The 13,430-nt window shown below is 44.3% G+C and overlaps 1 protein-coding gene across 1 annotated transcript; it reads right to left on the bottom strand.

The window, feature by feature from the left end:
- Window positions 1-276: 276 nt before the first annotated feature.
- Window positions 277-6,234, bottom strand: LOC129837885 (endothelin-2-like). The gene is made up of 5 exons (XM_055904387.1): window positions 5,995-6,234; window positions 3,693-3,843; window positions 3,199-3,312; window positions 1,719-1,784; window positions 277-1,576 (listed from the first exon to the last, which is right to left on the bottom strand). Exons 1-5 carry the CDS (start codon window positions 6,050-6,052, stop codon window positions 1,486-1,488), a joined length of 480 nt encoding a protein of 159 aa, XP_055760362.1. The 5' UTR covers window positions 6,053-6,234; the 3' UTR covers window positions 277-1,485.
- Window positions 6,235-13,430: the final 7,196 nt, after the last annotated feature.

Genomic DNA, 13,430 nt, shown 5'->3' with positions numbered 1-13,430 from the left:
ACGGGCTAGATGTGTTCTGTACCACACCATAAAACAATAACAACACAGGAGAATTGGCCACATGTGACTTTGGTGCAATTCCTTGTCCCTTCACATTCCCTTTATAATATGTTTGTTTGCAGGTTTATAAACCAGTCCATTCCGGCTGCACTCCTTGACCCATCAGAAAATTTGCAACGGAACTATTACACTGTGTTGTATGTAACATAGAGTTCATCATCTAGTCAACGCAGTCAAATAAGGAGAGTCAGGCAAGTATTTTGTATAATTCAACCATTCATTTGTTTATTACTACACACTGCTTCACACAGTCACTCAATACAGAAGTGGTCTAAATCAAAATCTCAAGAATTTAATAAATAGTCAATGATATACCATATCGTGTGTTTCAATGTTATGTATTTTTTACTCCCACCCATACGCACATATACACTGAGTGTACAACACATTAAGGACACCTGCTCTTTCCATGACATAAACTGACCAGGTGAATCCAGGTGAAAGCTATTATCCCTTATTGATGTCACTTAAATCCACTTCAATCATTCTAGACGAAGGGGAGGAGACAGGTTAAAGAATCATTATTAAGACTTGACACATTTGAGACATGGATTATATATGTGTGCCAGTTAGAGGGTGAATGGGCAAGACTTAAGTGCCTTTGAATGGGGTATGGTAGTAGGTGCCAAGCTCACCGGTTTGTATCAAGAACTGTAACACTGCTGGGATTTCACGCTCAACAGTTTCCCATGTGTATCAAGAATGGTCCACCACCAAAGGACATCCAGTCAACTTTACAGCTCAATATTAGGAAGGTATTCTTAATGTTTTGTACACTAAGTGTATAATCCTAAACATTGCACCTTTAAATGACCTCAGTCATTTTCCCTGATGAATAACCTGCATAGCAATCATAATATGTTGTTATTATACAATCAAATAATGGAGAGATTAAATATGTTAGGCAAAAGAAAGAGAAAAACACAGTGGTTATCGCATACATAATTTTGATGATCGTATCAGTAGCCTGTCAGTCATATTCTCCCTGTCACATTCTTTCCATCATGACAGCAATGGTCTGCCACTGTTTTGAACACAGACAGCCAGCATACACACATCAAGTGTTCTCTCCTTTACGGCTACCTGGCCAGAGTCTGCCAGTAGCATGGACCACCCTTGTCCCTCCTGCCCCTAACATAAATATTTTGCTGCACAAATAGCCTGTCTGCATCATGCTTGATCCATCCCTCAAGATAGATCTAGCATTCTCTGTCTTCAGGCCTCTGTCACATTTTGTTTTCCAACCTCAATTTATGTGTGCAAACCGACAAACAGACAAGGCAGTCCCACCGGTCTGTGGCCTTCCTGCATGTGACACATCTCTCTACCAGCAGCCCTTTGTTCTGCTCCTCTCCATGTTGGAGGAGTGTCATTTGTTCTGGTGCTCACTCTTCTCTCCTCACTCTGTCTGCCATGCCATGTCGTTTAGCGCTCATCAAGCCCAGGGGCCCTGGCTGCTTCCTTCCTGGGTGGGAAGGCCCATCCCCTGGTTCTCTCAGAGGCTCTGACCATGGATCTATGGAGGAAAGAGACACTGGTCAGCAACATAATCACAAAGGTCATCTTGTGGTACAATATGAAATAATTCTGTGTACAGCCTACGCTTAATTTGATAACCAGAATAGCAAACAGCTGTTCCAGGACTTATTTAAACTCACCTAAGGAAAGTCAACAGGTTGGCACGGGAGCTCTTAATGGCACTCTGGGGTGAAGAGTTATCTGAGCTGCACACAAGAAGAGAGAGAGATGTGGCAGACATTTTAAACATGACATCATAAAACGGTGATCAGTGAAAGAGTTCTCCAAAAGCTATGGAATAAACCATATAATGACACAGCAATTTACCTCGGTGTTGCGAACCGTGAATTGTGGTGGACTTTTACTGTTGTGATAAGATACAGTGCCTTCAGAAAGTTTTCACACACATGGACTTTTTCCACATTTTGTTGTGTTACAGCCTGAATTTACAACCCCTCTTTTAAGCTACTGCTACTCTCTGTTTATCATATATGCATAGTCACTTTAACCATACCGAGATGTACATACTGCCTCAATTAGCCCGACTAACCGGTGCCTGTATATAGCCTGCTACTGTTATAGCCTCGCTACTGTTATAGCCTTGCTACTGTTATTTTTCACTGTCTTTTTTACTGTTGTTTCTATTTCTTTACTTATCTATTGTTCACCTAATACCTATTTTTTACTTAAAAATTGCACTGTTGGTTAGAGGCTGTAAGTAAGCATTTCACTGTAAGGTCTACTTCACCTGTTCTATTCTGCGCACGTGACAAATAAATCCTTTTTTTTTTTGCCAATTTGGCAATCTAAAGACAACTTTATTGTACTTTATTGTACACTAAAAGTTTTACTGACATCATTGCAAGGTCATAGACCAAACAATAATGCCTTTACAATATAATTTCTAAGGGCTCTATTCAATCTGGATAGCTGAAGTGTTACAGACTGCGCGCTAGAAATGTCAAGGTCATTTGTGATTGAGCCGAACATACTGTATGCAGCGTTTACCGTGAATGCAGTCTCCGCTACTGCCTTTCAATTTCAATCCCGCTGTAAGGTAACGGATTGAATAGAGCCCTATCTGTCCCTAAGTGAAAAACAGCCCCTATGTCTCTCCCAATGAGGAACAATGAGTGCAATGAGTCTCTGGGTGTCTCTAGGTGCCTGTATTTGTTTCTCTATCATCCTTAGGAACCATTAATCCTTAACTCAGCCTTTCAATGCTTGAGACTCCTACACACTTCACTCCCCTGTCCCTTCAGCCAATCAAAACATGTGGTGGGGATGCCAGAGCAGCCTGGGATTACACTGCCCCCTCGGGCACTCCGTAACATTGTGGTGCAGATTCATTCCACCGTGAGAGGGAACGCCTGTGTGATACACACAATAACACTCCGTCAAGCTAATAATAGCATCCCAGAGAAGTGAGCTATGCTCTCAGACCACCACGCCTTGTGCACCTTGAAGAGCTCCAACGGGGAGTCCCTATTGTTCTGTGTACTCAAATGGCTGACTAATAAAAGTAATACATTCCACAGTGACTGAGTATCTGTCTGTCTGCGGTGGTGGTGGTGGTGTGTGTGTGATGGTGTCTTGGCCCTTGTTTTGACCCCAACTCACCTGTCCAGACAGAAGCTGATGCAGGTGTGGTCGTCAGAGTCGGCACACACACAGCGACCGGAGGACCTACGGCGACGTGACAGAGGGCTGCCCAAGCCGTAAACAGTGGTCTTACTGCAGAAGGGGAAAGAAAGAAAGGGAATATCAGTTTTATCAGTGACCCTCAAGATATAACCACAATGTTTATAGACTTTGTTCCTTGGCATTAATAAAATGAAAATGCAGTGATGCCAGACAGGGATGATTGCCAGAATAATGTCATATTGATACTAGCTAAAATAAAAAAAACGGTGCAAATATTAATGTTGATCGATAATGTTGATATCATCACACAGGGACGTAATTGACCCACATAAGTGAATTGCTCAAGTATATGTCTGCGAAGCTGAGTAGGTATTTGTTTGACGTACTTGATGGTGTGTAGTGTAAGTAAGTGTACGTGCATCTGTTTCGCTCTAAGAATGTATATACTTCTGTGAGGTGTGTGTGCCCACCTTGGTGTGTTGACCCAGATGATGTCGAGATGGCAAAAGTAGTGGCATTCAGAGTCCAGCTGGTTGTTGCAGGCACAGCGTTTGGTCCGCACTCTGTGAGGTGGAGCCAGATCACTGGACTTAGGCCTCTCTGACAGTGGATGTCCAGAACCTACATGACAGACATGGATATGGCTTAGAAACCAATCCTGGTGCATCAAGACCATACAATCCACCATCCGTTACAGTTACTAGTTACCTGTCCAAAATTGTAATCAGTAACGTAACTTTTGGATTACCCAAACTCAGTAACATAATCTGATTACGTTCCGTTACTTTTAGATTACTTTCCCCTTAAGAGACATTAGAAGAAGACAAAAATGCATGTTACCAATTGAACGACATCTATTGCAGGATAAATCAATGTTAAAGTTTATAAGGATGTTCAATTTTACTTTATGGGTTGATTATGTAGAATTCTTCTAACCCATCGCTTTCAACTACATATAATAATATGATTAAATTATAATTTTACATTAAAAACCAAAGTCTATCAGAATTCCAGTCATTCCAATAAATGTTATACCCCTTGATCATCAAGAATAGGACTTGGAAATATGGAAGTATTGATTGGCCAAATTGTTTTACCTGAGCATAACCCCAAAACTAAGGACGTATTAGCCAGCCTTACTCTGTTGTTCATGATTTTGTTGTCATGGAGTACTGATTGTGCTCATTGATTCGAGTTGAAAAATAAATGCTGCGCTCATTAAATGGCATGTTTTGAGCAATTCTGAAAAGTACTATTTACCTGTGAAAAATGAATGCCATATGCTGCATTTGCTATAGGCCTATTGTTGACCTTTTTGTTGTTGACACTTTGATATCTTGATAATATGCAGTTGGTTAAAGGGCAAATCCACAGATGAAACAATAACCAAACAATCGCCCGGCCTCTGTTTTGGTACCTCCAAGCGTTTATTCAAGTTGGATAATCTTTGGATGCCGACAGCAATCGCATTATTGGAAAGCTTAGACTGTAGCCTACAAAAGCCTATTCGTTCTCTTTTCCCGCGATCCATCAAACACATTTGGTGTGTCATCATAGTGGTCTCTGACTTGTGGTCAGACTCACTCAGGTGGAACAAATTTACATTTGCGCCTTTTTTCAATGCTGATTTGAATGCCATTGAGAAAACAGAAGTGTCAAATATTTTTTCCCCCAAACATCCTTTCTGAATTTAAAAGTAATCCTCAAAGTAGTCATCTAGTTTTTCAAAAGTGTCTGTAATCTGATTACATTTTTTTTTAATGCTTGTAATGTAATGGATTACAGTTAAAAAAAATATATAATCCCTTACTCCCCAACCCTGCCAACAGTATAAAGGAACACTAGACAAGTGTATTATTACCGGTACTCAGCTATTTTCCTTGATCTATCACACCAGTCTAATCAATCATTTCCGTGGAAAACTAGTAATCATCTATAATCGCTGTTATCTGTCTGTTCAAACATTCAAATAGTGAAGGACCAGACATTTAGAGGAAACTTCACCTCTTTATTGACACAGTGGAGTCATAACATCTCATTTGTCCCTATACAGAGATGACCAGAGTATGGAGAAACACATCCTCTGGTATTTTCTGACTGTACAATGACAAGTCTACAACCAGCAAGCAAACATTGTCATGCTCTCACAAGTTCAAGTGTAAGGTGCTTTTGACAACCAAGGTCACTCAAATACAAGATAATCCATTTGCTGTGTGAGATGAAGAGGTTCTCCAGATAATCAACATTTGAGAATGTGTACCCCTGAGCTAGTCAGCAAGGTTGAAGTGAGATTCAACACTGGTCTTAATGTGTTAACAATAAATCTCCATTGATGATGTGACAGTTGGAACGGGGCTTGCTGAAACGTGTCTCTTTGTTGCTTTGTATATCTTGTCACTGAATTTAATGAGTGTGCTTATGAGTAAGTCTTTACATTGCTCTAGACAATGAGAACATGTGGACGATGCTGCACCATGTCACCATTTTATAGGGATATTAATTCGTTTAAATGGAAAGTCAGCTAGTGTTTTGTTGATGCAAGACAGTAGCCTAGAACCTCAATACAATGTCATATTTTTTTGCATCGTGCGTCATTCCAAAATAATATTTTTATGATATTTTGTATTTAGTTATGCATTCAGAAAATGATCAGTGGAAGACACTTGACCATTATTTTTCAACGCTTCAATGACATGATTAAGTCTATGTTGGCTTGTGGAGGAAATAACAAAATCCTAAATCCTATTATAATAATAGCGCTGTGGTACTTACCTTCCTGCATGGACACACACACGGTGATGAGAAGGAGCAGGCTGGCGTGTGCTGACATGGTTGCTGTTGGTCTGTTTGTCGAGCTCACGGTGAAGTGTAATATCCTTAAATGCGCTTTGGCAAATTATCCCAGCTGTCTTCTGCGTTGCTGCTTGCTTGTTTGTCTGCAGGTGTCTGAGCGGTGGCCCTCAACTTATAGTTCTCTTTCCCCATGATGTCACACTGGAAGCCCTGCCCCTTGCTGCTACAATGTTACACAACTCCTCCAGAGGGTTTGAGCCTCTGCTGAAAATTCCAGGAATCTATGTTCACTCCACCCCAACACAACTCCCCAACCTGCAGGTCACTGGACAGACAACAGTTCACTTATCCTCTGTAGCATGTTGCATTCACTTTCCACATGCAATTTGGTTGTGTGACATATACTTTTTCTGTCATATTTTGAGTGATGTTTGACATATGGCGAGAGCCTTGAGGGGGAGAGTAGGAGGGAAGGAGGGAGAGGGAGGGAGGGAGTGGAAGACCATGAGGAAAAGGAGAGAGATGGTTCCTGATTGCCTGCTTTGCATGTAGTCTGCAAGGGAAGGCCAGGGTGCCGTGGAAACAATGTTCAGGGGGAATGTTATCCAATAAAGGGGAGTTGGCAGATGGTGATGGCATGTGGTGGTGGAGCAGATGTGCAGATGTGCATTGGGTGACAATTGACTCATTTCGGGATTGATTGACAGATCAAATTAATTCCCCATGGGGTGTTGAATATTATTTAAGTGTAATTCCACCCTCCATACGCTACTTATTTTCTCAAGCTTTATTTATAGTCTAGACAGTGCAGATGATTGCAGTTGTAACATGTACTGTTTGAATACTGCTGGAAGTGTTACTACTAGGCCATGCGTGCGCCACAGAATAAGATTTTCATTCACACGCAGTTTTGGGTCTACAGTCCCATCGGAAAGTATTCAGACCCCTTTACTTTTTCCACATTTTGTTACATTACAGTCTTATTGTAACTGTTTTTTTCCCCTCATCAAGCTTTCACACAATACCCCATAATGACAAAGTAAAAACAGCTTTTAGAAATGTTTGATAATATATATATACATATCAAATCAAATCAAAGTTTATTTGTCACGTGCGCCGAATACAACAGGTGTAGACCTTACAGTAGATATATATTTAAATAAGTATTCAGACCCTTTACTCAGTACTTTGTCGAAGCACCTTTGGCAGCGATTACAGCATTGAGTCTTATTGAGTATGATGCTACAAGCTTGGCACAACTGTATTTGGGGAGTTTCTCTCATTCTTCTCTGCAGATCCTCTCAAGCTCTGTCAGGTTGAATGGGGAGCGTTGCTGCACAGGTATTTTCAGGTCTCTTCAGAGATGTTGGATTGGTTTCAAGTCCTGGCTCTGGCTGGGCCACTCAAGGACATTCAGAAACTTGTCCCGAAGCCACTCCTGTGTTGTCTTGACTGTGTGCTTAGGGTCGTTGTCCTGTTGGAAGGTCAACTCTTGTCCCAGTCTGAGGTCCTGAGGGCTCTGGAGCAGGTTTTCATCAAGGATCTCTCTGTACTTTGCTCCATTCAATTTTCCCTCAAACCTGCCTAGTCTCCTAGTCCCTGCTGTTGAAAAACATCCCCACAGCATGATGCTGCCACCACCGTGCTCCACCGTAGGGATGGTGCCAGGTTTCTTCCAGACATGACACTTGGCATTCAGGCCAAAGAGTTCAATCTTGGTTTCATCAGACCAGAGAATCTTGTTTCTCATGGTCTGAGAGTCTTTAGGTGCCTTTTGGCAAACTCCAAGCGGGCTGTCATGTGCCTTTTACTGTGAAGTGGCTTCTGTCTCGCCACTCTACCAGAAAGGCCTGATTGGTGGTGCTGCAGAGATTGTTGTCCTTCTGGAAGGTTCTCCCATCTCCACAGAGGAACTCTGAGCTTTGTCAGTGTGACCATCGGGTTCTTGGTCACCTCCCTGACCAAGGCCCTTCTTCCCCGATTGCTCAGTTTGGCTGGGCGGCCAGCTCTAGGAAGAGTTTTGGTGGTTCCAAACTTCTTCCATTTAAGAATGATGGAGGCCAATGTGTTCTTGGGGATATTAAATGATATTCAATGCATACCTTTTTTGGTACCCTTCCCCAGATCTGTGCCTCGACACAATCCTGTCTCGGAGCTCTGTGGACAATTCCTTCGACCTCATGGCTTGGTTTTTGCTCTGACATGCACTGTCAACTTTGGGACCACATATAGACAGGTGTGTGCCTTTCCCAATCATGTCTAATCAATTTAAATTACCACAGGTGGACTACCAATCAAGTTGCGGAAACATCTCAAATATAATCAATGGAAACAGGATACACCTGCGCTCAATTTAGAATCTCATAGCAAAGGGTCTGAGTACTTATGTAAATAAGGTATTTCTGTTTTTTAATTGCTAAAAATTGCTATAAACCTGTTTTTGATTTGTCGTTATAGGGTATTGTGTGTAGATTGCTGAGGAAAATGTTTTATGTAATCCATTAGAATAATGCTGTTATCTAACCAAATGTGTAAAAAGTCAAGGGGTCTGAATACTTTCCAAAGGCACTGAACATTAAATGATTCAGGCAAGATGTGCTTTGAGAACATGATGCATTATTTTGAGGTCTGAGAATATTACGTTCATCTGATTAGTCATTGAACAAGATAAATAGGGTGCAATGGAAATTGAAGACCAGAATGGAAATAAACTCTGGGCTTTGCTTTTTAATCCTCGATTATTTTTGGTGTATTGAATGTTGTCGCCAACTGGAGCAACTTACTACTTTTAATTATCCAATCAATTCAGTCAATTAATCTAAAGGACGTGGTTATGATGAACACTTCACCTAATAATGGTAATTGGGTTGAAGAGAGTTAAAGACAATAGATGTGAGGCGAAGGCCAAGGTACAATACTCACGGTAAATCATGAGACAACCCTTATGACACACTACCTCAAAGTCAGCAACGTACCACACAAAACATCTCATGCAATACAGAAGCAGTGTTTGGAAAATGAAGGCTACAAACCAACAGCGATATCTCTACTACCATTGCCAGCTATTACGTTGTCGTTGTTTTGACAACTGCACTGTCAAAGAAGTAGCTAAACTGTTTCCGGAATTAGATTTGACCAAAATATTCTTGGTTCATTTCCGAGAAAAAATATCCCTTCGTCTCTTGTTCCGTGATGGCTGGCACTAGCCCATGCACAGATAAACCAACAGCTCTGTTCCCTGCCTGAGGGTAGTGGTGCCCCCAGTGCATTGTGCCACCCACACAGTGCCCAGTGAGTGACTGGCCCAGGAGCCAAGGGGGGAACCTTACCACTGCCATGCAGATAGCCAAATGGTAGCACTCCCTCATGCAAATGAACTGTGGCGTTAATCTCCCCACACACTCAGATTAGCCAGGTTAATCAAGAGGGATTTTATCACTGACTCCATAAAGTGGCTTAGGTGTTCGTTAAAGCCACAGGGGCATGGCCGATGAGTAGTTGGTCAATTATCTGATAGGAAAATATGGCAAATGTGTATGGAAATACTGCGTGGATACAGCTGTCAGTCATCAGCATCAGTGTGGGCTGTGATGAGCTCTGTCAGATTTAGATACTGGGGACCACGTGTCTCGACAACACACACACACACGCATCTAGAGTATGATGAAAGAGAAAAAGAGTTGAGTGTGTTTTTTTGTCCAGGCATATGTGTAAATCTGAATCAGTTTTACTTGTGTAATGTATGACCATAGGAGTCTCGGCGCTCTTCTGAACATTGCTGATTATTTATGATAATACTATACTGTGGTTCTTGTGGATGTGAATAAATGTATGTTATCTTTTTCAAATTGTCTATTCTTCACCAGTACTGTATCTAGTATGCAGTCTGTTCACAAATATAACATGACGTAACACACATACACATTCAGAGGAGCACATGGTCAGCCACTGTCACGTTCCTGACCTGTTTTCTGTTGTTTTTGTATGTGTTTAGTTGGTCAGGGCGTGAGTTGGGGTGGGCATTCTATGTTATGTGTTTCTATGTTTAGGTTCATTGGTAATTAGCCTTAGGTGCGGGTCTTCTGCCCATTACTACCAGTGCCTACACCACGCACCAGGCCTACAGTGCGCCTCAGCTGGCCAGAGTCTGCCGTCTGCCCAGCGGCGCCTGAACTGCCCGTCTGCCCAGCGGCGCCTGAACTGCCCGTCTGCCCAGCGGCGCCTGAACTGCCCGTCTGCACAACGCCGTCTGAACTGCCCGTCTGCCCAACGGCGCTTGAACTGCCCGTCTGCCCAACGGCGCCTGAACTGCCCGTCTGCCCAAGCGCCGCATGAACTGCCTGTCTGTACTGAGCCTTCAAAGCCGCCCGTCTGTACTGAGCCTGCAAAGCCGCCCGTCTGTACTGAGCCTTCAAAGCCGCCCGTCTGTCATGAGCCATCAGAGCCATCCGCCAGACAGGAGCAGCTAGAACCTTCCGCCAGACAGGAGCCGCTAGAGCCGTCCGCCAGACAGGAGCCGCTAGAGCCTTCCGCCAGACAGGAGCCACTAGAGCCTTCCGCCAGACAGGAGCAGCCAGAGCCTTCCGCCAGACAGGAGCAGCCAGAGCCTTCCGCCAGACAGGAGCAGCAAGAGCCGCCAGCCAGCCAGGATCCGCCAGAGCCGCCAGCCAGCCAGGATCCGCCAGAGCCGCCAGCCAGCCAGGATCCGCCAGAGCCGCCAGCCAGCCAGGATCCGCCAGAGCCGCCAGCCAGCCAGGATCCGCCAGAGCCGCCAGTCAGCCAGGATCCGCCAGAGCCATCTGCCAGTCATGAGATGCCCCTCAGTCCGGAGCTGCCCTCCAGTCCGGAGCTGCCCTCCAGTCATGAGCTGCCCTCCAGTCATGAGCTGCCCTTCAGTCATGAGCTGCCCTTCAGTCATGAGCTGCCTTCCAGTCATGAGCTGCCTTCCAGTCATGAGCTGCCCTTCAGTCATGAGTTGCCTTCCAGTCATGAGCTGCCTTACAGTCATGAGCTGCCTTCCAGTCATGAGCTGCCTTCCAGTCATGAGCTGCCTTCCAGTCATGAGCTGCCTTCCAGTCAGGAGCTGCCCTGCAGTCATGAGCTGCCACACAGTCATGAGCTGCCACGCAGTCATGAGCTGCCACGCAGTCCGGAGCTGCCACGCAGTCCGGAGCTGCCACGCAGTCCGGAGCTACCTCTCTGTCCTGAGCTACCTCTCTGTCTTGAGTTGTCTATATTTAGGAGGGGCCTTGGTGAAGGTTCATGGACCATGGTCGGATGCGAGGGTCGCCACTCAAGGGACGCTAAGGAGGGGGACAAAGACAATGGTGGAGTGGTGTCCTCGTCCTGCGCCGGAGCCGCCACCGCGGACAGATGCCCACCCAGACCCTCCCCTTGAGTTTTAGGGGTGCGCCCGGAGTCCGCACCTTGAGGGGGGGGGGTTCTGTCACGTTCCTGACCTGTTTTCTGTTGTTTTTGTATGTGTTTAGTTGGTCAGGGCGTGAGTTGGGGTGGGCATTCTATGTTATGTGTTTCTATGTTTAGGTTCATTGGTAATTAGCCTTATATGGTTCTCAATCAGGGACAGGTGTTTGACGTTTCCTCTGATTGAGAACCATATAAAGGTAGGCTGTTCACACTGTTTGTTTGTGGGTGATTGTCTTCCGTGTGTCACGAATCCCGCTTCCTGAGTCTGTTTTTGCCTGTGTTCTGTTCTGGAGTTTTTTTCCCGGTGTCCTGGAACGCACCCTGTCTGGTTGCCGGGCGACGTAGCTAGTTGGAAGATCTCTGAGTACCCGCACCTGTATCCCATCAGCTATCTGCACACCTGGTCCTGATCATCACCCCTCCATTTCATAAGCGCTGACCTGACATCCATTCACTGCCGGATCGTTAGCCATGAACAGTATGTTGTGCCAGCGTATCAGCCTCTAGTTTGATAGATGTTTTGTTGTTTTGTACGTCTTGCTTGCCTTGAACTTACCTCCGTTTGTTCTGTCTACAGTCATTCATCCGGAACACTCACCCCATCCCTGCCTGGTCGTCGGTGGCTTCTGTTACTCCCTTGGATCTGCCTATTCACTCCCATCAACTCACCTCCACTGCCCGCTCCACCACCTGGATCTTTCTACCGCTACGTTTAAACTTGTAAATAAATACTCACCTTCGTCCTACTCTCCTTGTCCTAGTCTGCTTCTGGGTTCAATTGTAGAAGAAGCGTGACACCGTGTCTGTGTATGTCGCACCACACGGGACTGTTTCGTTTTCGTTCGTGTTTGTAGTCTGTTCCTGTTCGTGCGTTCTTCGTGTTATTATTGTAAGTTCGTAAGTTCAGGTCTGTCTACTTCGTTTATTGTTTTGTAGTTTGTTCAAGTGTTCATAGTGTTTCGTCTTGTTAAATAAATTCAGTATGTCATCATACCTCGCTGCGTGTTGGTCCGATCCATGCTCCTCCTCGTCTGAGGAGGAGAACGACTTCGACGACAGTTACAGCCACAGTATAGTGCAGAGATTCGAACCCGCAACCCTCCGCCTCTCTAACATCTAGGCTACATACTGCCCCACCTATTTGTGCAAATATTCCTAGATATGTTCCCTGAGTCAAAGGGATGGCAACTCTCTGTGAGTACTACATGTACTTTGTTTTGGTGAAATTGTGCGTGCCTGCTGGGAAATTACTTCGGTGAGATTAAGATGGAATCTAACAGAGTACAAGTTCTTTAAACTGGTACTTTTCCTACACAAGGATGCTTGGCATGCCACAACAGACAACATTTCCTGGGTAAACTAAACACACATAAATCAAGTATGACATTCACATTAATGAGACATAAACAATGTTTGGTACTATTCTAATTGTAGAATTTACAACCATGGAAGAATAATGGGGTGAATCATGGGATCCAAATGCTAGACTGTTGGGAATGAGAGATTAACAGATTTATCTATCAGTATCTCATAGTATCAACTGTCAGAGCTAATCTGCCATATCTACCAGAGGTAACAAGAAAAAACACTTCCTCCTCCTGAAATTCCCATACTACTGCACTATAGCCCATGATGGCGCCGGAGGGTAGGGCGGCCGTCTTATCGGCTCTCAACCAATCATGCTATTTTGTTTATTTTTTTGTACATAATGAAAAGAGCTTCTGAACATCAGAACTGGGATTATTCACCTCAAATTGGACGAGGAGTTCTTCTTCAATGAGTTGGACGCGAGGGATATACTGCAGACACCCGACCGGGCCCCGATCCCCGTGATTCACTGGAGAAGGAAACTGAGATTTCGAGCAAAAGATCAGGATGCCTTTCGAGGATTAGGCAACGAGTGGCTAATCTGCCTTTGCCTTCCGTTCTGCTAGCTAACGTTCAATCGCTGGAAAATAAATGGGACGAACTGAAAGCACGTATATCCT

Source organism: Salvelinus fontinalis, chromosome 38 (assembly GCF_029448725.1).
Source record: "Salvelinus fontinalis isolate EN_2023a chromosome 38, ASM2944872v1, whole genome shotgun sequence".
Classification (NCBI taxonomy): domain Eukaryota; kingdom Metazoa; phylum Chordata; class Actinopteri; order Salmoniformes; family Salmonidae; genus Salvelinus; species Salvelinus fontinalis.
The sequence above is the reverse complement of the archived record's forward strand: the minus strand, read 5'-3'. Positions and strand labels throughout refer to the sequence as shown.

Bases quoted from the DNA above. Each gene is read 5' to 3' on its own strand.
- LOC129837885 (XM_055904387.1), bottom strand. From the start codon at position 6,052: ATGTCAGCACACGCCAGCCTGCTCCTTCTCATCACCGTGTGTGTGTCC. The intron at 1,785-3,198 runs GTGAGTTGGGGT...TCTTGTGTGCAG, and splicing joins ATCAGCTTCTGTCTGGACAG to CTCAGATAACTCTTCACCCC. The intron at 1,577-1,718 runs GTGAGTTTAAAT...TTTCCTCCATAG, and splicing joins AACCTGTTGACTTTCCTTAG to ATCCATGGTCAGAGCCTCTG.